Here is a 24,770-nt window from a genome sequence, read left to right as displayed (position 1 = left end):
CTTCCCCCTCCAAGAGCACTCGGTGCACAGTCTTTATGCAAAGGCGATGCTGAGCCATGGCCATGGACATCTCTTTGGGTACCCTGGTAAAAGAGACTATTTCAAGGGTCCCCAAAGAGGTGGGAATAAAACCTGAAACAGCCACTGGGGACAGTGATGCATACGGAAAATGTATGTGGCCACCTGACAATACTGCTAGTTGCCAAAATTATAAAGTTGATATTTGAGTTCTATTTTTATAAAAATAGTTCTAGATTTATGCCAATATATACATGTGTATTTATAGTCCTTCAGTTTTAAGTTATAGTTTTGTGCTTTAAAGAAATATATGTGTGACTAAAGAAATGTATATTGAAAGCATTATATTCAAATTATTTAAAGAGTGTAAGTCTGTAATCAATAAAAAGTCATGCCAAGAAAGATGGTGTTGGTTATTATTTCTACCCGAAAATTTTACAAGAATTTTCTTGTAAACTCTGAGCTGGGTCAGCAATTCATTTGCCTCTCTCCGAGGTCCTTCAGCAGCAGTGGGGATGTCTATAAGACACAGGGGCTGAGAGAAGAAAAGAGAGGGAAGTTATTCTCTGCTAGGGCATGGCTGCCATCGTGGGGTGGAAATCTAGGGTAAAGAAGAGTGTCTCCAATTAAGCCTGCACACATATGTATGGTGAGAACAGAGTGCAGGGGAAAGCACCAGTCTTGGAGAAGGGATGCCTGCACTATAAGGGCTGGTCTGTCTCTAATTTGCTGGCTCTTGGGATGTCATTCAACTCTCTACCGTCTGGTTTCCTCACTGGTAAAATGCAGTTGTTGATATCAGCACTTCCCACTTGCAGGGTTGTGGCGAGGTGACATGAGATGTCATTGTTTGAAAACATAAGAAGTAACGTGGAAACCCAGCATTCTCATTGCAGGCTCACAGGCTCATGTGTACATGGTTCCTTCATCATGCACAGTCCTCAAATACATTCCAAACTGCAAGATACCCTCTGTAGCCACTATAATCCACAGAACCAGAACTGAGATTCTTCCAGTTGCTTTCCAATCAAAGCCTAAAAAGAATCTTAAAGTGTATAAATTTGTGTGATTCAGATTTATCCAAAAAGAAAATGGCTAAGAATATTCTAGAAGGAATGGAAGGATTACAAAGGAATAGTATCAAAGTAAGGTGTGCTCGTAATTATCACCTATATCACATGTGACTCCAAAATAACTAGCTGTAGACAACAGACAGAAGAGTATGAACAGGCTAGGCAACCCTCAACATATAAAATAATGCCATTCTCTCCTTTTGTCTGAAGCTCCCATTGGGGGGCTGTTGAGTCATTCAAGTGAAAATGCAGGGAAGAGTCCCTTCCAGGTTCTAAGAATAAACAAATTTTTTAAATTACTCCTAAAATGTTCTCCTGGGGGATATGGAGGACCCCAGAGCTCTGCCCCCACCATCTCTGGCCCCACCCACCAATGTGTGGCCACACCCACTCCCAAGACTTGAACAGTGGTTGCTTAGCAGTGTGTGTTGTGCCACTGGCCTGGCAGGTGGCCCACCATGCCCAAGAATGCAGTGGTCATCTTACGTTATGGACCTTATAGTGCAGTAGGACTGTCCGTGGAGCACCGCACCTTCCGCCTGGAAGGCCTGTACAGTAGGTAGTCATTTCTAGAGCGCCAACCACCCAACTTCTTATGACCAGGTGCAACCCAGCCTCTGAGCATCCTTGCAGACTGTGCACTCTACATCAACCCCCTTCCTTCCTTGGACCCAGATCAAGTACCACCTTCTCCAGAAAGTCTTCCCTGGGCCTCACCATCCTCTCAAGATGATTTAACATCTTCTAGTTTTCACTGTCTCAATGGGAAAAACATGTACTATGAGGCCACTGGATGCTTCCCAGCAAATTGCTATGGGACTACAGAGGACATGAAATCAATTCTGACCCAGCAATCAGGGAAGGTCTCCTGAAGGAAGTGGCATTTGAGTTCAAGTTTGAAAAGAAGGTAGAACTTCATTGGGCAGAGAAAGTTGACTGAGAAATTTCTGTCATAAGTAGTTCACTGTTATTTGGTTATGCTTAAAATTTTATGTAGTCTTGGCTAAGGACTCTGCCTAAATAACTGACTTATTTTCCTTTCCCCTCTGATGAGTCCCAACTATCCCTCACTGAATAACCCACCATTAGTTTATGTTCACTGAATGATTAGACTGAACAGCTATAGCATGTCTTTTAAAAATAAGGTGAGGGCCTCCCCAGTGGCGCAGCGGTTGAGCGCTGGGTTGTGAAGCTGCCCGCAGTCTCCGCAGCGCTGGTTCGATCCCCAGCCACCGGGTGAGGGTCCCACATGGTGCGCAGACCTCTCCTGCCGCCCGCTGCTCCCCTCAGCAGTGTACTTCGGTCCTTCTGCCTGCTCTGCTCCCCGCTCTGGCTCTGGTGAATTCTCTCGCCCTCCCGCGCTTCTGACTGTACCCAGTGCCTGTATAACTAAATAAATAAATCTTTAAAAAAAAAATAAGGTGAATCAAGCTGTTGGAAAAGAATTTATATTCAAGAATTCTTTGAGTCCTCCTATTTCCTCTGTCTCTACACTTTTGCAAACATTTTTCTTCTTTGCCCCAGTCCTAGCACATACAGACTCTTCCTCTCTAGCCCATTTCACAATTTCTTAGTTCAGTTATTGCTTTTTTCTTTCTTTCTTTTTTTTTTTTTGGTACTATTTGTGGTAAAATGTATGTAACTTAAAATTATTCGTATTAGCCAATTTTAAGTGTATGATTTGGTCACACAAATCATATTCAAAATGTTGTGCAACCGTCAACTCTTACCTTTTTCAAAAAGTTTCAAAAGCCCAAACAGAAATTCTGTATCCTCTAAGCAATTTCTCCCTTTCCCCTCCCCCACAGGTCCTGGTAAGCTGTAGCCTACTTACTCTATGAATTTGCCCATTCTAAATATTTTATGTAAGGTCAAATAATATTTGTCCTTTTGTGTCTGGCTTATTTCACTTAGCATATTTTCAAGATCCATCCATATTGTAGCATGTTTTAGTTCTTCATTCCTTTTAATAGTTGAATAATATTCCTTTGTATTTATAGGCTACATTTTGTTTATCCATTCTTCTGTTGACAAACACTTGGGGTTGTTCCACCTTTTTCTTATGGGCGTGCAAGTATCTGAGACCCTCCTTTCAATTTTTGAAGGGTATATACTTAGGAGTAGAATTGTGGAATCACATGAGCTAACCACAAACTGTGGTTACATTTTACATTCCCATCAATAATGTATGAGGGTTCCAGTTTCTCCACATTCTTGCCTACATTTGTTCTTTTCTTTTAAATGATCATCATGGTAGTATGTGTGAAATGGAATCTCATTGTGGTTTTTGTTTGTACTTCCCTAAAACTATTGATGTGGAGCCTCTTTTCACATGCTTATTGGCCATTGTGTGTCTTCTTTAGAGAAAGGTCTATTCAAGTTCTTTGCCCATTTTTTATTTTTTTTAAAGATTTATTTATTTATGCATACAAGAGCTGGGGTACAGGCCAGAGATGCGGGGAGTGAGAGGATTCAACAGAGACAGAGTGAGGAACAGAACAGGCAGATTGACTGAAACACACTGCTGAGGGAAGCAGCAGGCAAGTCAGGAGAAGTCTGCTGCGCCATGTGTGTAGCTCCCTGGTCAGGGATCGAACTTGTGCTGCAGTGGCTGCGGACAGCCTCATAGGTTGTGTCTTAACCCCTTGCGCCACCAGTGAGGCCCTCGTTGCCCATTGTTTAATTGGATTATTCATTTTGTTGTTGAGTTAGAAGAGTTCTTTATACATTCTAAGTACTAAGTCCTTATCAGATATATGATTTGCCCTTATTTTCTCTCATTCTGTAGGTTGTATTCTCACTTCTTTTTAGTGTCGTTCGATACATGAAACTTCTTAATTTTAAGGAAGTTTTTCTATTTATATCTGATCCATTTTGAGTTCATTTTTATATATGGAACAAGATACAGGTCTAACTTCATTCAAATGCTCTTCATGTGGATATTTAATTTTTCCAATATCATTTGTACTGTTGAATGGCCCTGACACTCATGCCAAAAATCAGTTGACAACCAGTCTGACATTTCTTCATTCTTGATTGTATTCTATTAGTCTATATATCTGTTCCTATAATAGTACCACATTGTTTTGATTACTGTAGCTTTGAATAAAATTTGAAATCAGGAAGTGTGAGTCCTCTAACTGTTCTTTCTCAAGATTGCTGGAGTTATTCAGGTCCTTGAAATTTCCTATGAATTTTAGGATGAGTTTTTCCATTTCTCTAAAAACATACCATTGTTAGATTACTAATTTGAGATCTTCTTTTCTGCTGTAGGTGTTTACAGCAATATATTTCCCCTGAACACTGCTGTCACTGCACCCTTCAGGTTTTGCTTTGTTGTTTTTATTTTCATTTCCCTTAAGATATTTTCTAATTTCACTTACAGTTTTTTCTTTGCTCTGTTGGCTGCTTAACAGTGGCTTCTATAATTTCCACATATTTGTAATTTTTTCTCAGATTTCCTGCTGTTATTGATTTCTAGTTTATGTCATTGTGGGCAGAAAAGATTCTTTGTAAGATTTAATTCTTTTAAAGTTTATTTAGATTTGTTTTGTGGTTTAAAATATGACCGAATCTGGAGAATGTTCTATGTGCACTTGAGAAGAATATATACTCTGCCTTTGGGTAGATGCTCATTTTGTTTATAAATAAAAGAATCCTTCTCATTTTTTATGTATTTACTCTACATTGAGGCAGTACTTTAACACTTACCCAGGTTATTTACAATTCTGCCTCAGCCTTTACTTCCTGCTTTCACTGAGCCTATAAATCAACCAGTGTGAAAGCTCAAGATCCTCCTTCGTCATTTCTGAGCTTGCATCCTGTTCTGGGCATGCACTTGACTTTCTAAATTCTTCAGTCCATGTGAGCACTTCTAAATGTTCTAATTTCCCAAAGAAACTCTCTCCCCAGATTTTCCTCCCAGGCTTTGTGACGTTTATTTTATGTCCTAACAGTCCTTTGCCCAGACAGCTATGGGTTTTTCATTTGTCTTACAATGTTTTCCAGCACTACCCACGGCTTTTCCATCCTGTGTAAGTTCCAAATTAGGTGAAAAAAGATAAGTGCCCGTGTCAATCCTTTAGGTAGCCCCAGACAGGTTAGAACAGACAAACGCAAGAATTTGCAAATCAGGTCTGGAGGGACAACTTCACACACTGACAAAGAGGCTGCTCTCTTCAAAAGCACCACCTAATCCAGGGAGGAGGTAGGGCAAGGGCCAATAAAGATACCATAAATCTTTCTGACCATCTCAAAATTGTCTTTTTCTCAAAGAAAAATACCGGGTTGTCTCACTCATAGTAGGAATCTAGAAAACTTAAATAAGGGACCAGGAAAAAGAATAACTATAAGAAAGAAAATATCAAAATCAACAAACAACTATGAACCAGAGATACTCTATGGGGGGTGGGGGGGGCGGGGAAAGGTGGGATTGGGGTCAAAATAAGGGGGTTGTAATTGTATAGGGAATATAAAAATATAATTTAAATTAAAAAATTAAAAATTTTTTTTAAAAAATTGTCTTTTTCTCATTTCAACATGCACTCATTTGCCACCTTTGTCTATTTTCCAGTGTTTTAACAAAATTCTAACAGTTTCTGGTTGTTTTTTCAATATTTCCATGGAGTAATGGGAGTTTACAAATACTGAGGGGAAAATACTTCCCTGTAGAGTTTGTCCACAAATCATATCATCCTATTGGTCACATCTCACTGGTCATCTTGGTTAAACTCTCCCTGTCACTTGTCTCTTGCATACATTCTTGGCACTGTTGGCAGAAAGATAGCAGATAAGAGGTTAAGCATTAAGACTTCTGAAGTCCAATTAGTTGCCACTATTTGTGGAGCTCTGTGGCCAAAGTCAACATTGAGTTATTTCACCTTTCTAAGCCTCACTTTACTTGTTGGTAAAATGGGAGAGAAGTCCTACCTTACTGAAGTGAAGTTCCAGTGAAAATGCATGTAGAGCTGTGAACACAATACCAGCAATAGGGCCTCCCTGGAGGCGCAGTGGGTTGAGCACAGTGCTGTGAAGTTTTCTGCAGCCTCTGCAGCACGGGTTCGATTCTGGCGGAACTGGGAGATAACTACATGGCATGAGAAACCCACATGGCAGAGCAGACCTCTCCTGTCTCACCCACTGCTCCCCTCAGCAGTGTATTTCAGTCATTCTGCCTGCTCTGTTCCCCACTCTGTCTCTGGTGAATCCTCTCACCCTCCTGCACATCTGGCCTGTACCCCGGTTCTTGTATGCATGAATAAATAAATCTTTAAAAAAAAATACCTGCAATAGTAAATGCTCATCAAGCATTAGTTCTTGCCCCAGATTGTCCACACAGTCTTCACACCTCTCTCTCAGCCTTCCATTCTTTCTCAGAAGTCACTCTGATGTGACTATGGGCAGTGCTTTGATGACAGGGATGATGATCTGAGGATGTGTTCCTATGCCAATGTTACCTCAATAAAGGAAAAATTAGCAAACAAACAGTGATTTTTTTTCTTCATGGGCAGATCTTCCTTGAGTATCCCCATCAAAAATGTCAGCGCTTTCCTCTGCCTCCCTCTTCCTTATTCTCCTTCCCTCTTCCATTTCTTCTTGTTGCTCATCAGTGCCCAACAGAACACAGATTTCACCTACTTACCTTTTTACCTAATAATCCTTCTCTCCTATGGGCTGTAGGCTTCAGGGGAGCAGGATTCTTGTCTGTTCTGATCTATTCTATGTCCCAGTGTCAGAAACTGAGCCTGACATATCTGAAGGATCAATAAATATTATTGAGGGTTTTGTTTAAAGAGATTTATTTTATTTGTGTATGCATACAAGAACTGGGGTGTAAGCCAGAGGTGTCAGGGATGAGAGGATTCATCAGAGACAGAGTGGGGAGCAGAACAGGTGGATTTACTGAAACACACTGCAGAAGGGAGCAGCGGGCGAGACAGGAACGGTCTGCAGTGCCATGTGTGTAGCTCCCTGGCTGGGGATCGAACTCATGCTGCAGTGGCTGGTGATAGCTTAATAGCGCAGATACTTAACCCCTGTGCCACTAGGGAGACCCTCAATAAATTATTAAAAAGAACCTGCATGGAAACCAATGCTGGGAGCATAGGAGGTAGGACTTCAATGAGGCAAGGAAGACTTGGGCAGACACAGAACACTTGCAGTGTCCACTGGGGAGTGAGAGATAGGAGAGGGCCTGGAGGCATGGAAGGCGAGCAAGATTAGCTTTTGTTTTTTTCAAAAAAGAAAATAGCCAATGGGCACCAAACTGTTATCTCTAAAAACAAACCAAAAAGCAAGTTGATGAAAGACTTTTTAAAAAATTGTTCCCAAAGACAATGGATGGGAGGGTAAATGGGCACAGTAACTTAGGAGGGAGACTTGGCAGTGTCTTTAAGTTTAACCAAATACTCTGGACTCCAGCAGTTTAATTTCTCAGTCTCTACCATATATGCACTTAAAACTCTTCTGTGTCCGAGGAGGCGTGCCAATGAATGTGTTCTGTATTCATTTTTGGTGGGAGTAAAAAGTTGGAAACAACCAGGAAAAGGAAATGTTGGCTGGATTGTTGTTCATCCATCATATAAAATACAGTGAGACAGATCCGTGTGTATTGGCAGGGCTTGCTCGACTGCTGCATAGTGTTATGGGAATAAAGTGTGTCCCTCAATTCCACTGTGATCCCACTTCCACTGAAAAAGACAAATGAGCGACTGGGGGGTACAACTAGGGTAATTTTAAAAAATGTGTCCTTTTCTATAATTTTTAGGGTTTTGAAAATCATGGAACTGAATTACATTTTAATCTGACAACATTTTAGAGTTTAAAATATTTTTTTTAATCAGCAAAAGTTTGTTAAAGAAGCTAAAAAGTGTTGTGCCCAAGATCAGCAGACTCAGCGAGCATAGCCTCCAAAAACCCAAAGACAGCCAAAGCAAACACAAAAGGGAGTTTATTACAGACTTGAGCCCGGGCTCAGGGCACCTACCGAGGCAGTGGCAGATATCGAGAGCCCCGAACAAAAGAAGCAGGGGTTTTTTATAGGGTTAAATCATGCCGGCAGTTACTCATTGGGTACAAGGATGCGTTCTTCAACTTGCCCAGCTAAAATTCTAAGCTGACAGGCTAGGCTGAGATGCAGCTCCAGGCTGCAGCTCCAATTACAGCAAGTTCGCCCTCATTGGTGACCAGAGGGCGAGGGTGGAGTGAGGGTGGAAACTGTCGAAACTATCTCTGGAATGCAGTCGTCATTCGCGGGACAGCAAAACCTAAAATTCTAAAATGGCAGTTACACACAAAATGACAAAGCAATAGCTAAGAATACGTATGCCTTGTTCCACAAAAAGACCGAAGTCAGTGTGAATTTGCTGAGAGGGTGAAAAACTGGCACACACTGAGGTTTGAATGGGCTGCTGGTCCCTCCCCTGAAGAAGGGCAGGTTCAGAGGCCGGGCTGGGGTTGCTGGCAGGAGGGGAAGGAGAGGTCAGGCCAGGAAGCAGAGCGCAGGCAGCTCTTCCCACAGTAGGGGAGGGGAAGGAGTGTTTTGTGATGATTTTTATGAGAGAATTTTTATGGTTGAAGGAGACTTAAGTATTGCAAGATATCAGCAGGTGGTTGATTTTATAAGTTAACTTTGTGTATCCCTGAATGATAATTCCTATAATACCTGCAGCCAACATTCACGGGGGCCAGTGACAAATGTCAGGGTGTTAACAGAAGCAAAGCCGAGAGCAAATATCTGCTCCCCACTCTGTCCCACACTCCACCCACAGCTTTAGACCCAGCACTAAAATCAACACAAGCATAGAGTGGGGCATTTGCACATCCTGGTCTGTAAATTCCGCATCTGAATTCTGTGTATTCTTCGAAAATCTAGCCTTTTATCATTTCCCACAGTCCTGCTGGTGTTGGAAATATGCTTAATCTTTTCTGGAATTTACTATGTTTGAAAAAATCTGAAATTTTTCTTTCTTTATTACCCATGAATTATAATAGCTCCGCAAAAACATCTCTACTATGGCCTCAATAATGATGAAACAGAACTAATGCTTAACAAAAAACTTCTAAGTAATTTCCCGCCCATGGTCGCTCCTTACCAGCTGTACTGACATCTGCCAAATAACAAACTAAAAGGAACTGAAGAGGATGGAAACTGACCCATCAAAAGGGAAGCTGCCCTTATTACGCTAAGACATTTTATGCCCTCCTGTCTGTAGATATGCATTAGCTGCACACATTAATAGGCACTTAATCTGTCCAAGCCAAGGCAGGGAGATGTCTGTCAGCCTACTTGCCTCAACTTCCTAGCCAGCAGTGTTTAAATCAGTCACAGATGGAGCACGCTTCCGCCAGCACAGAGAAGAAGGAGGCTTCTCCGTGTCCCTTCAGATCCCCCTTGAAGAATGAGGTGCCACTTCAAAGAGGCAGGCATTCTGTGGGTGGCCTTACAGCTTCTGGTTGATTTATGCTGGAGTTTAGCCACTGCCTTTACAAAGACTTTGTTGCATGCAGTATATTTATCTGACCTTTCTTTGAATAGACAACCCCATAGCAGCTCATCGGAAAAAGCAGGTCCTGCGTGGAGAGAGGTGGCATTTGGAGGAGCTGTAGGAATTCTGAGGCTTCTCTGGGTTTGATCCCTTAAGCCGGCACTGGCCACCCTACAACTGGGCTCAGCACATCCTGGATTGGTGAGGAAGGGACAGGTGTGCTCAGGGTAGATATACGATGTGGCTTACGGCTTTAATAAAAATCTGATTTAGGTCATTTGGGGGCCCAAAGAGGCTTTATAGGGCACAGTGCCATTATGAGCCTGTTTATTCAATGAGCTGTATCAACACTGGGTGCCTTGGGGCTGGGGGATGAAGTTGTGGTCAGTGAGGGAGCACACGTTCCTGCTTCACAGCAGACAGAAGGTAAAGTGAGGAGGGATGTGCTCTCTTAAAAAGGTTTCCCTCCATCCCCATCTCCATCGGTGGATTATTTAATGGATCAAATTCTGTTTCTTAGATATACTGGGCCATGAAAGAGTGCCACTGACCTCATAAACGAACCCCAAATCAGACAATAAGTGGGGCTCAGTCAGACTGGGCCCTGTGGGGAAAGGGCCTGGCAGGCTGCTGGGTATACACTTTCCGGGGTCCCCTCCTCCGGGGTCCTCTCCTCCGAGGTCCTCCTCACTCACATGCAGTCACAGTGACCAGCCCCAGACAGAGCCTAACCCTGCTCTCTCCAAACCCCAGACCTTAGAGAGTTTCTAACCAGTGGGTCTGTTCCCTTGGAGGGTATCTGGGCTGAATAAAAGACACAGCTGAGATAGAGCACGAAGGACAGGTGCTTATTTTCTTGTGACAAGGACACAGGGAAACTAGTGTTTCAAAGAAACTGTCCCTTAGAGGAGAGAGTGAGGGGAAATTATACAGGAGGGGCCCTCAGGAAGGCCTCTGTCCCGTGCTGGTGTCCTCTCCTTGTAACCTGTCTCCTGGATCATTTCTTATCTTCAGGTAGGGAGGTCAGTTGAAAACATACCTTAGGGAAAACATCAAAGTTTGTCATACACCTGATTCTTTTCTCATCTAGGTTTTATTTGTGGGCAAGAAGCTTGTGTACAGGGTGACCTGTGCCCTGTGACCTGGGCCAACAGGGAAGTTTTCTTAACACTTACTAATCCCGGTGCTCACAAGTTTGGTGGGGGGTGTTAGTAAGACAAGCTCGTGTTGTATTCAATACACAGCTAAGACCAGGACACCAAAACAGCAGTGTCTGGAGCAGGGAAATTTCTGTCAGGGGATGCATTGTGACAGCAGGGTGGGTGTGGGCTAGGTGAACTGGCAGGCCTGATCGGTGCTGAGTGCCACCTTCCCCTCTCCACCTTTGTTCCCCTGACATCTCAGGTGACTTAAGCTCCAACTCCTAGCATGCTATGAACTGGACTTCCAGAATAGGGGGCTGCTGAGAAGAAGGAAGGAGCTAGGCAGCCATATTGAATGGGAAAAAGGGTTGGAAGCCCCATAGTAGATGCCTCTCCTGATCCTTCTCTTTTCTGGCTTTAGCTCTTTGGCAGGCAACACCATCGATCTTCCTTCAGAGATTATGGCAGCCACCACCTTGCCCTTGTGGTGGATTCACCTTGGGACTAACATTTTGAACTTTGGGTATCTCCTCTCCCAGCCCTTTGTACCCTGCCCAACCTCTTGCTTACATTTCCTGCCAGGAGGTTCCTGGATTTGTTCTTTTGACAGCTCCGCTCATGGACCTTGGCAGCTCCCTTTGGTCTCTGCCTTGTTTGAATGAACTAACCAGGGGATGGTTGATTTCAGAATCAGGACAAGAGAAGGAAATGCTGTCCCCTACTCCCCTTCTCCTGCTCTCTATTCTTTTTAAATGCTCACTGATTAAAAATCTTCAAGTACACTAGAAATCAATTACTTCACTTTTATGCACACAGGTGGGCACAAACCCTTAGAATGGGCAGAATGGGTTTTTCCCCCTGCAATAGTTTAGGGTCCCTGGCACCCCCGGTTTTAAGGGTATCAGTTTTGGTTCCCTGCAGTTTTGCTGGTATCAATTTATTGCAAGTGGGCAAGCAAGGAGGCAGAAGGAAAAAAAATACCCATGTCTGCCTCTCCATCTACTGGAGGAAGGGATTTATATTGTTTTGGGGGAGTAAAGGTGGGGGTTGAGATTGGAAAAAATACTAAAAAATGCAAACTGTCATAGAGTGAGATTGGCTGCTCCCTGCTGAATCATGGTATAATTCAAAGTTGGGTCCAGAACTGCAGCAAAACTAAACACCCCTTGTTTCTGAATACTGTCTGGGTAACCATGAGCAAGACATCTTAGTTCCCTCTTCCATGGCTATTTTTGGGTCCCAGCAATGACAGGTCACCTGAAGGACAGCAACGCTCCTCCGAGTCTGTGCTCTGTGACACAAGTTGTCCACTTCTAAGAATGTGGTTTTTTTCCCTCATTTAAAATGGGCAAGGGTGTTTTTGTCCCACTGTTTGAAAGTCTACTTTGCTATTCTTTCAAGATAAGCAGGAACAGGCAAAGACCACCACAACCACCATGGACTCAACACCAGCCCCCAGAGGTGGGGTGTAAGGTGAGGGTGGACAAGTTGTTTTGTACCTGATCTCTTCTTTTCAAATTGAAGGGCATATGCTAGGAGTATCTTCAGACAATTTAAAACCAAGATTGAGGAGGCCATATTGCCTTTGTGAGAATCCCCAAAAAGTTCAAGTTCAGATAGGCTTGCTTTTTTTTTTTTTTTTAAAGATTTATTTATTTGTACAAGCACTGGGTACAGTCAGAAGCACGGGAGGGTGAGAGAATTCACCAGAGCCAGAGCAGGAAGCAGAGCAGGCAGAAGGACCGAAGTACACTGCTGAGGGGAGCAGCGGGCGGCAGGAGAGGTCTGCACACCATGTGGGACCCTCCTCCTGTGGCCGGGGAGCAGCCGGGGATTGAACTGGCGCTGCAGAGGCTGCGGGCAGCTTTGCAACCCAGCGCTCAACCGCTGCGCCATCGGGGAGGCCCTAGATAGGCTTTTTTCAATAGGCCCAGAATAGGTCTCTTATCACTGTGTGGGAACCAGAGGTCGGAGCTCCATGACCCTTTGTTGGGGGCGGGAGGGTGGTGGTGGAAGTCTGCCATTACTTACAAGATGCACGTTGTTTGGGGTCGAGAGCAGTGGGGCCCTGAAGGTTGGGAGAAGGTATTTTTCTTGCTTATGTCCTTTACACTTCCTAAATTGAAGAAGAAAACATCACAACTTAAGTTTCTGGCCCATTTCCTAATTGTAAAAGCAATCTCTGTTCCCCTTTTCATAATCTAGAGGAATGATAAATTTTCATGCAATTCTAGGCTTCTCCATAAACATGTTCTATTGAAGAATCTCATCCTTACTTTTAGACTAAGGATGAGGTCATCCTCTCCTTGTAAGTCATGTGAAATCTCCCCCCTCCCACTCCCCCCTCTGTCCTTGACATCCCAGCTCCCAAATACAGGATGAATATTCCTGGTCTGCTCCATTATTCTTCATAATTTACAACCATGTAAACTCTCCACATATATGTTATTAAACTGATTATTTTTCCTTTGCTACACTCTCTGATGATTTTTGAACACTCATCCAGCTCAAGAAGAACTCAGAGGGGGGGCCTCCCTGGTGGCACAAAGGTTTGGGGCAAACCTATGAAGCTATCCGCAGCCACTGCAGCGCTAGTTCGATCCCCTGCCAGGGAGCTAACCTACATGGCGTAGCAAACCTCTCCTGACTCGCCCGCTGCTCCCCTCAGCAGTGTATTTCAGTCAATCTGCCTGTTCTGTACCCCACTCTGTCTCTGGTGAATCCTCTCATCCCCAATACCTCTGGTCTGTACCCCAGTTCTTGTATGCATAAATAAATAAATCTTAAAAAAAAAAAAAAAAAAGAACCCAGAGGGGCGTGGGATGCTCTTGTGCCCCAGCACCTCCTACCTATCCACTTGTAACTTTGACTTCCCTTGTTGCACCTCCCTCTTGCTGGGGGGGGGGGAGTATGTGATCCCCTGAAATCTTTGCCTAGAGACTGCATTTATGCTACTTAGGTGACTCCCTGGCCATTCTAAGCCAGCGGGACTACTTCATTTAAACAAGTCCAAACTGAGTACTTTTTCTCCAAAAAAAATTTAAGAACAAGACAATCAAAAAGGATACAATAATATAAATATGCCAAAGACTCAGATGTTATGTAAAGAGAGGTGTTAGCTGACGCCAGGTCAATTAGGGGCCACCACTGGGTGCCCAAGGAGCGCTTATCTAGTTAATGGAGATGCTCACTGAGTTGCTTTCTGAAGTTCCTATCAAGAAATGAAATTAAAATCACGCAATTAAAATGTTCACAGTTGGGGCTGGATGTTCTTGAGCTGATTGAGAGATGAAGAAGTGGACACACCACCATTTTGAAACAGCAATTGTCTCGGTAATTAAGTGTAATTAACTGACATAACTGTCTGCTTTTCCCCATATAAGACTGATTGAAATTCTAAGACTTTGAAAAACATTACCCCCTCTGACTTTTTGTTCCATCCTAACCAAAATTCTCACTGACATTTGAAGACTGCCAAAGGCGGTGATTTAGCACACCAATTCTAACACCAGTCTTACAAGATAAACAGATCAAGAAAATTGGAGAGAAATATGTTGGAGAATAAGGAGCTCCAGGCTGTCAATGTCCATCACTTCTCCTAAACCCATAAACTCTTGCATTTCCACAATAGAGAATAAATCTAGCAATATTTCTGAGAGTGATTTCTACAGAAGGAGCTATTAAATTGATAACCAAAATGCAGATTCCAAAGGTGAAAATAAAAGCACGTTGTTTTTTAAAACACCTTTTTCTGATTATTATAAAAAATCTGGAAAATGCTGGAAGAATAAAGAGAAAGTTTCTCATAATCTCACCACAAAGATGTAACCAGTAGATGTTTTCTTCTTTTTTCTTATTATATATACATATTTCAATTAATATTGAATACACTTTAAAACATATTTTTATGTACCCTGATTTTTTGCTAATATTACAAATATTTTTCTTACTATTAAAGGATTCATAAACTTCTTTGAAATGTCCAAATCTCCAACTTCGAGTATCACCTTTATAAGAAAAGTTCAAAAACTCTTTGTAGAGAAAGCTCATATGACAGGTTATATAGGTCTGGGGCAAATTGCAATCCAATTCAGAATTGCTCTGATATCCAGCTGTGCTTCCCAGCAAAGGTGAGGTCACATTGGGGCACCACCAGTTAGGTGCCCCCTGGGGGGTAGAGTTACAGCCTTGAGCAACTGGAGAGCTGACAAGCTGCTGTCATTTATGAGGACATCTGCATATCGGGTTAATCTGGATTCTGTCCCTATGTCATTCCCATTTCATTCTCCCTCTTTTCTAGCTGTCTTGACAGAAGATGGACACCAAGTTATCCTAGAGAAGGTAGAAGACTGGAATGTGGTAGAACTCATGGTGAATGAAGAAATTGTCTTCCGGTGCAACATCAAAGACTTAGAGTTTGGTAAGCCCTCCAGCACCCCTTCCAAGCAGTGATTTGCCCTCTCCAAGAGTCCTTCTTGTTCAAGTTTGAGTTGAGATCCTTTCTGACTCTTAAATTCCTACTCAAAGCCCTGTGTTCTATGTCACATGGATGAACTCTTCTTACACGACACACAGGAAAGGGCTTGGTGCTCTGTTTTTTTTCTTAGAACACTGGAAACAGAGGAGAGACAGAAGGAAAATGAAGTTTTAGCTCTAGACAGCAAAGCAATATGAAAGGAATTTAGGAATAATAGATTACTTTGTTTAGGGGGATCGGGCAGGGTTCTTGCATTGAAAAATGTATGTTTTCTTATTTGCCTTCAAAACATTTTCTATTATTCCAAAGTTGTAAAAAAAAAAAAAAAAAGAAGCCAGTTTTGATTAGTCTAGGTTTGACTAAGACAGCGGATATACCAGCAGTGCATGGCGTTATCAACAATGCTTGAAGGATTTCTTTGCCCTGACAAGCTCCTGGCCTGGAGCTAGTTAACAACTTACATGTCATGACCTTTGAAAATGTTCTCCTAGTGAAGATGGATGTATGTCTTCTATGATATCAAAGTGTTTATAAAGCTGGCCAAACAAAAATGTTTTCTATTTCCCTAGGAGGCGATGGTAAACTAGACCCGCTGTGCAAAAAGGCCAGGCAAGCTGTGCTAAAAGCCTACTGAGCTTCTCAGAACATGTATCTCAAGTCCATGGAGCAGCAGCTGCCCCTGGCCATTCTGTGATGCAAACAACAATGGCGATTTCCGGCCATGCACACCAGCTCCACCAATCTGGACAAGGCAAGGCTGGCCTGTCCTTCAGCCTATAGGGCACAGGGTTTCTCACCTGGCTGCAAAATTAACAAAACCACATCATTTGCAGCATTTCTCCATCTCAATCCATAGGGAGAACCCTCCAATATCATGTATATATTGAGCTGAAGGGAATAATAAAATGCAATCCAATAACAAAGCACGATCCCTTACTAATAATGCATAGTTGCCAGAAGCATCTGAGATTCCATTCTATAGAGAGTAAAGAGCTAAGAACAGGTCAAATTAAAGATTGGGAGGGAAGGGTTGGGGGTTGGGGGGAGGAAGAGAAGTAGCCTTTGAAATCCTAAACCAAAAGTTAATGTCAGTATTCGGAAACCAGGCTATCCCTACAGATGTATTTCTTGTTCCCAATGGAAAAAATACATGCTAAAATATAATTACCTCGTCATATCTTCAATTATTCTCCTTCAAAACAAGAAAAGTATCTGCCTTCTTTGGCTTTAGTCATTCTAACAGACTGTTGTGAGAGAGCATGTGAGAGACCCCAGCAGAAGGGTAAAGAGGCTTCCCTGTCTCTCTGGAGGAAAACACAGCCCGTGGAGTTTAGGAAAAGCGTTCAGTTGTGGCCAGTGTAAAAACTCAGCTATGTCAAAATCATCTTTTTACTTTCAGGCTCTATTCACCAAACTGTGATATATATTCTTAGTCATAGAGTAAAGCAGAGAGAAGTAGATACTGATCTAATGACATAAAACATGAGGTCATGGTTAGAACACATCACCCTGTTCAGAAGAAAGATGGATTCCTTCACAGAAGACTGTGGAACCCTGGGCTCCGTGCTGAAAGAGACGGGCTTTCAGAGCCTCTACAGGTTACCAGCTGGCTCTGAGCATAACCCCCTTCGGGGCCAGGTGCTTCCCTGCACCTGGGGAGCAATCCTTTCCATTGCTCCCAACAGCCTCAAACCCAGCACTTCAAAGGCATCTGGGACTCAAAACCACTTGTACAAGTTCTTTCTTGCATGTATGAAATAAGGAATATAATTTCCATTTTCAGCCCAAGCTTCACTTATCAGATTTTGCCAGAGATTACAAATCACTTATAACTCTGGAAATATTTAATCACCCTTAGTGAGAATCTGAAGCAAAAAAAAATTTCTCCCTCCTGGTGTCTGTTTCTGTTTTCATAAGTATTTAGGAGCCTTAGATTTAGTCCCTTTCTCTCAAAGTCTGGTCTCAGGTATAGATGTGGCTTTTTTTTCCATACAAATATTTTACTACAAGATAAATACATTTTTATTAAAGTAAAATGGAAAAATACAATAAAGTATAAAAGTGATGACATTCTGGTCTATTTCTATTCTGGCTACTACTATTGATGTCTGGATATGCATCAAGAGATAGGCATAAGGGGACAATACTTCAAGAAGAAATAACACTCATTAACATATACTCACCAAACGAAGGAGCACCAAAATATATCAGACAACTGTTGTCCTCTCTGAAAACAGACATCAGAGAAAACACATACGTAGTGGGAGACTTCAACACACCACTATCAACAATGGATAGATCAACAAGACAAAAAATAAGTAAAGAAACCAAAGCTCTAAATGAGGACCTAGAGCAATTGGGCTTAACAGACATCTATAGAACACTAAACCCCAAAAAAACGGAGTACACATTTTTCTCAAGCGCACACGGATCATTCTCCAGGATCGATCACATACTGGGGCACAAGACAAACATCAACAGATACACCAAGATTGAAATCATATCAACCATCTTTTCTGACCATGAAGGCATCAAACTAGAAATAAACCATAAAAAGAAGGCAAGGAACTTTCCTACCTCATGGAGATGAAAAACCACACTACTGGAAGACCATTGGACTAATGAGGAGATCAAAGAAGAAATTAAAAAATTTTTTGAATTGAACGACAAGGAGGACACCAATATCCTAAATGTATGGGATGCAGCAAAAGCAGTAATAAGAGGAAAATATATAGCAATAGAAGCTCACATCAAGAAACAAGAAAGAACTCAAAGAAACAACCTAATCTTGAAGCTCAAAGATCTAGAAAAAGAACAACAAAAAAACCCCAAAACCAGTAGAAGAAAAGAAATAATAAAAACCAAAGCAGAAATAAATGAAATTGAAACTAAAAAAACAATCCAAAAGATCAATGAAACCAAGAGCTGGTTCTTTGAAAAAATCAATAAAATAGACAAACCCCTAGCCAGGCTCACAAAGGAAAAAAGGGAGAAAGCACAAATAAACAGGATCATCAATGAAAGAGGAGAAATCACAACGGACACAGCAGAAATCAAAAGAATAATCAGTAACTACTATGAACAGTTATATGGAAACAAGTTTAACAATCTAGAGGAGATGGACAAATTCCTACAACTCTACAATCACCCAAAGCTAGATAAAGAAGAAATAGAACACCTAAACAGACCAATTACAATTAGCGAAATTGAAATGGTAATCAAAAACCGCCCCAAAAACAAAAGCCCAGGTCCTGATGGATTTACAAATGAATTCTACCAAACATTCAGAGACAAATTAGTGCCTATCCTTCACAAACTCTTCCCAAAAATTGAGAAGGAAGGGACAATACCAAACACGTTTTATGAAGCCAACATTACACTAATACCAAAACCGAACAAGGACAACACAAAAAAGGAAAACTACAGGCCAATCTCCCTAATGAACACTGATGCAAAAATCCTCAATAAAATTTTAGCTATCAGAATCCAACAATGTATCCATAAGATAATTCACCACGACCAAGTAGGATTCATTCCAGGGACACAGGATGGTTTAACATCCGAAAATCAATCAACGTTATCCAACACATCAACAAAAAGAAATATAAAAACCATATGATAATATCAATAGATGCTGAGAAAGCTTTCGACAAAGTGCAACACCCATTCATGATAAATGCCCTTGAAATTCTTGGGATACAAGGAACATACCTCAACATCATAAAGGCCATCTATGACAAGCCAACAGCCAGTATCATTCTCAATGGTGAAAAGCTGAAAGCAATTCCATTAAGATCTGGAACAAGACAAGGATGTCCACTCTCACCACTGCTTTTCAATATAATACTGGAAGTCCTAGCCAGGGCAATAAGACAAGAGAAAGACATCCAAGGAATCCAAATAGGACAAGAAGAAGTCAAACTATCACTATTTGCAGACGATATGATATTATACATAGAGAACCCCAAAAACTCCACGGAAAAGCTAATTCAACTCATCAATCAGTTCAGTAAAGTGGCAGGATACAAAATCAACACGCAAAAGTCAGTAGCCTTCCTATACACAAACAATAAATCTGAAGAAGAAGAAATCAAAAAAACCATCCCTTTTGTTATTGAAACAAAAAAAATCAAATATTTGGGAATAAACCTAACAAAAGAGGTAAAGGACCTATACAAAGAAAACTATAAAACACTGTTAAAAGAAATAGAAGAAGACACAAAGAAATGGAGAGACATCCCCTGCTCATGGATTGGAAGAATAAACATTATTAAAATGGCCATCCTTCCAAAAGCAATATACAGATTCAATGCTATTCCAATCAAAATTTCAATGTCATTCTTCAAAGAAATAGAACAATTATTGATGAAATTCATATGGAATCACAAAAAACCCCAAATAGCCAAAGCTCTCCTGAAAAAAAAAGAAGGGAATGGAGGCATCACACTCCCAGACTTCAAACTATACTACAAAGCCATAACCATCAAAACTGCATGGTATTGGAACAAGAACAGACATACAGACCAATGGAATCGAATAGAAAATCCAGAAATAAACCCACAGATTTATGGTCAACTAATCTTTGACAAAGGAGCAAAGACTATGCATTGGAGCAAAGAAAGTTTGTTCAATAAATGGTGCTGGGAAAACTGGGTCGCTACATGCAAAAGAATGAAGCTTGACCACTACCTCACACCATACACAAAAATCAACTCAAAATGGATTAAAGAACTAGACATAAGACCTGAAACCATAAAATATATAGAAGGAAATATAGGCAAAACACTACGTGATTTGCACATCAAAGACATCTTTACAGACACATCACCCAAAGCAGTGATAGTGAAGGCAAAGATAAACAGCTGGGATTACATCAAATTAAAGAGCTTTTGCACAGCAAAAGAGACAATAACAAAAACAAAGAGAAACCCCACCAACTGGGAGAACATTTTTGCACCCAACACTAATGATAAAGGACTGATCACAAAAATCTGCAAAGAGCTGTTGAGACTCAACAACAACAAAGAAAATAATCCAGTCAAAAAATGGGCAGAAGAGCTAAAAAGAAACTTCTCTGAAGAGGAAATGCAAATGGCCAACAGGCATATGAAAAAATGTTCAACATCACTTGTCATCAGGGAAATGCAAATCAAAACTACCATGAGATACCATCTTACACCAGTGAGAATGGCACATATTAAAAAAGCTAGCAACAACAAATGTTGGCGAGGGTGTGGAGAAAAAGGAACTCTTCTGCACTGTTGGTGGGAGTGCAAACTGGTCCAACCACTGTGGAAAGCTGTGTGGAGATTTCTGGACCTACTAAACATAGAGCTTCCATATGATCCAGCAATTCCACTCCTAGGTATTTACCCAAAGGACACAGAAACATCAATTCCAAAGAACACCTGCACCCCTATGTTTATAGCAGCACTGTTTACAATAGCTAAGCTTTGGAAACAACCCAAATGCCCAAAAATAGATGACTGGATCAAGAAGATGTGGTCCATATATACCATGGAATATTACTCAGCATTCAAAAAAGATAAACACATGCAATTTGCAGCAACATGGATGGCGCTGGAAGGGATCATGCTCAGCGAAATAAGCCAAAAAGAAAAAGAAAAATACCGGATGGTCTCACTCATAGCAGGAATCTAGAAAACTTAAATAAGGGACCAGGAAAATGAATAACTATAAGAAAGTGAAAATCAAAATCAACAAAAAACTATGAACCAGAGATACTTTTAGGGGGGCGGGGGCGGGAGGGGAGGGATTGGGTTCAGAATGGGGGGGCTGCAATTGTATGGGGAATATAACAATAAAATTTATAAAAAAAAAAAAGAGATAGGCATATCAAAATTGACTTCACCAATTAGAAGTCACATTGCATGCCCAGTTACACCCTTTAACTTAACATTTTATGCTGCGTACCTTCCCTTTCAACTTAAATTTTACTGTCCAAGGACTTTTCTCTTGAGTCAAGAATTTTTTTCTTCCGTGAATAGTGATTCCTACTTCATTGCCAAGACATTTTCTGCTGAGAAATGAAATCACAAGTGTAAGGGCAGGACAGGCCACTGAGCAGGTTTTCTGATCCAGCAGACCAGGTAAAGGAGGAAAGAATCCTGGAGCCCTCAGTGGCTTTTCAGACTTTTATTGGAATTTACCAGGCACACAGCAGGCAGGGATGCTGGGGGGCCAGGAGGCTGGCAGGCCTCCCAGCCCCCAGCAAATCTTCACTCTGGGCTCTCCGGCCTTCTCTTATGTTCTCTCTGCTTCTCTCGTGGTTCTGCTTCTGTTTCTCTGCTTCTACTGCTTCTCTTCTGCTGGCGTCCCCATGACGCCACCCTTAAAAAAACCCCAGTCTTAGCCCAGGTGAATCCCATCTACATATGCCCACACCCTATTCCAGGTGCCAGCCATCAGGCATGCATTCAGGACTGCAGGGTTCTGTCATCTATCCTGATGGCGGGAGGGCAGAAAAGCTTGATACTTTTTTTTTTAAATAATAAATTTTATTTTTATATTCCCCATACAATTGCAACCCCCCCATTCTGACCCCAATCCCTCCCCTCCCCTCCTGCCCCCCACCCCCCAAAAAGTGTCTCTGGTTCATAGTTTTTTGTTGATTTTGATTTTCACTTTCTTATAGTTATTCATACTTTTTACCTACCGCAGGCTTTCCCATCTGCATTAGGGGGAATAACTTCAGCTCCAAGGGCTGTGGAATCTCAGCTCCACAATGTGCCCCCCCTCCCCGCCCCCGACAAAATTGAACCCTCTTGCTCTCCTCTGAAACACTACAGCCCATATTTGAGTGCTCAGAGCAACCTCCCACTATGTAGGACCTCTCTCCTACCTTCCATAACCAGAGTGGAAGAAGGGCAGGGAAGATGAGATTTCACGAGTCTAAGAAAAGCTGAAATGCATAAAGTTTCTGGGAACTAACTGTGCCCACGGCGCTGTGTTCCAGTTTAGATCAGAGTTAAATGAGGAATGAATCAGTCTGACGAGGATAAAAAATCACAGGGTTACCTCTGGGTAAGTGGATGGGATGGATGAGGCAGAAGGACTGCAGGACTATCATTTCTTCTTCGTGTCTGAGTGATACAGTTAACAAGTTTGTCTTTCCCCCATTTCTTGCAATTTCTCCTTATTTAGCATTAACAAGATGAATAGTTTTTCTTTCCCCATGTGTTGCAGCTTCCCTCTCCCCTTAATGAAAACAAGCTGGTGATCACCCGTCTCGGGCATTCAGTGACCTGAGTGTGGGTATTTGGGGAATGGGAGAGCTTTTCAAATAATGCTAAAAATAAAACCAAGAATTTGACATAGAAGTCATCTGTCTACTAACTGGCCCTTCTCTGTCAGTGATTAAGGAGAGCCTTCTCTTTGGAAACGCAGTAACACCTTGTTACAGGACAGCCCCGATATTGAACGGGTTGCCTGGCTGTGGGTCCTCACCAGCGCGCTTAGAAGGGACTTATGAATACTCCACTACAGGCACACACAATAGGTTAATAAAAGGTTTATTTACAAGGGAAAAGGCAATAAGGAAAATGTACAACTCAGGGAGAAATAAAGTCTTTAATGCGTCCTACCTGATCCGACGACCTGGAAACCCAAAGTCACTCTCAGAGCTGGCCAGATGCCGCTAGCTGGTGGAGAGCCAAAATGGGGGACCCCCCCCCTAAAGCCCACGTGTCTGGCTTTATACCAACCTGGCTGCTTAACCCCACCCTCAGGTCCCAGCCACCTTCCCTTTGGTGTTGATGGGATTTGGAGTTCCCAGTGTCTTTGGCTTTGGCCTGGGGTGGGGGTGGAGTCCACAAAGCCTGTATGGAATTAGCTTCAGGACATCCTTTTCCCCCTAACAATCTCAGTCTAAAGAAATAGATGTGCCTTGATCCTTCTTTTGTCTCCTTTCTTAAGTCTTCTGGAAGGTACTTCCCTCTGCAGGTAAACCGGAAGTGTGCCTTGCTCAGGATTGAGGGCAAAATGCTCCTGTCTTCAACAAGTTAGGATTCAAGGGCCTCTTCTTTTAATTGAAGTAGCATTGGTTTAAATACTGTATGTGATTCAAATCACATGTTAAGCTTCATGAGCCGTCAAATCAATCTCATTGTTTTGGGAACATGTGAAGAAACTGTCTTTTTAGAATAAAATTACAAGCCTAACTCTGTCTTATTGGTTTTTAATGAAATTTGGAATCTAAATGTAGGGGCAGTGTAGGGTCAGGAACTGACCACAGTGCAGGTTTTCTGATCCAGCAGACCGGGTAAAGGAGGAGTCAGAGTCCTCAGAGTCCTCAGAGTCCTCAGAGTCCTCAGAGTCCTCAGTGATTTTTTGCAGGTCTTTTATTGGGATTTACCCGGTACACAGCAGGCAGGGGTGCTGGGGGGCCGGGAGACTGGCAGGCCTTCCAGCCCCCAGCAAGTCTTCACTCTATCTGGGCTCTCGGTGTTCTCTGCTTCTGCTACTTCTTTCTCGGCTTCTCTTTTGGCTTCTGCTGGTGTCCCCATGACACCACCCTTAAAAGCCCAGTCTCAGCCCAGTTGAATCCCATCCACCTATGCCCACACCCTACTCCAGGTGCCCGCCATCAGGCATGCATTCAGGACCGCAAGGATCCATCATCTATCCTGATGGCAGGAGGACAGAAAAGCCTGACATTTTTCCTTACCCTACAGGCAGGAATGACACAGGGCAGGTTTTCTAATCCAGCGGACCAGGTCAAGGAGGATTCCTGGAGCCCTCAGTGTCTTTTCAGGCTTTTATTGGGATTTACCGGGTACATGGCAGGTAGGGGTGCTGGGGGGCTGAGAGGCTGGCAGGCCTCCCAGCCCCCAGCAAGTCTTCACTCTGGGCTCTCCAGCCTTCTCAGGTTCTCTCTGCTCTTCTCATAGCTCTACTTCTCTCTCGGCTTCTCTGTTCCTGCTGCTTCTCTTCTCTCGGCTTCTGCTGGCGTCCCCGTGACGCCGCCCGTAAAAGCCCAGTCTTAGCCCCAGTGAATCCCATCTACCTATGCCCACACCCTACCCCAGGTGCCCACCATCAGGCAACGCATTCGGGACCACAGGGTTCAGTCATCGATCCTAATGGCGGGAGGACAGAAAAACCTGATACTTTTACATTACCCTACACTGTTTTTTTTTTTTTTTTAAATCTAATTTAAAATTTTTTGAAAAATGACACCTCCTTGGGCCTGCTGCCTGGGGCCTGCTGGCTGTACCTGCTCTTGGTGGGTTCACCCTTAAGAACCCAGACAAACTGCTTGGGAAAGCCCACACATAGCAGAACTGGATTAAAAAAGCAATTTGGGCCTCCCTGGTGGTGCATAGCATTAAGTCTCAGCACTATGAAGCTATCAGTAGCCCCTGTAGCTCAAGTTTGATCCCCAGCCAGGGAACTGACCCACATGGCACAGCAGACCTCTCATGTCTCACCCTCTGCTCCCCTCAGCAGCATATTTCAGTATATCTATAACTGGGTCCCCAGGAAAGGAGGAGTTTCCAGGTTTCCTGCCCCACCCAAAAGGAGGGTGGAGCTGAGCAGAGAGAAGAAGCAGCAG

General features: G+C 42.6%; 1 protein-coding gene across 1 annotated transcript; it reads left to right on the top strand.

Moving 5' to 3' along the window:
* Window positions 1–1,271: 1,271 nt before the first annotated feature.
* On the top strand, window positions 1,272–15,830 carry LOC311178053 (UPF0728 protein C10orf53; the record flags this gene model as incomplete). Its single annotated transcript, XM_084244412.1, has 3 exons — window positions 1,272–1,646; window positions 15,020–15,139; window positions 15,766–15,830. Exons 1-3 carry the CDS (start codon window positions 1,550–1,552, stop codon window positions 15,828–15,830), a joined length of 282 nt encoding a protein of 93 aa, XP_084100538.1. The 5' UTR covers window positions 1,272–1,549.
* Window positions 15,831–24,770: the final 8,940 nt, after the last annotated feature.

The sequence above is a fragment of the Talpa europaea genome (assembly GCF_964194135.1).
Source record: "Talpa europaea genome assembly, chromosome: 10".
NCBI lineage: Eukaryota > Metazoa > Chordata > Mammalia > Eulipotyphla > Talpidae > Talpa > Talpa europaea.
The sequence above is the reverse complement of the archived record's forward strand: the minus strand, read 5'-3'. Positions and strand labels throughout refer to the sequence as shown.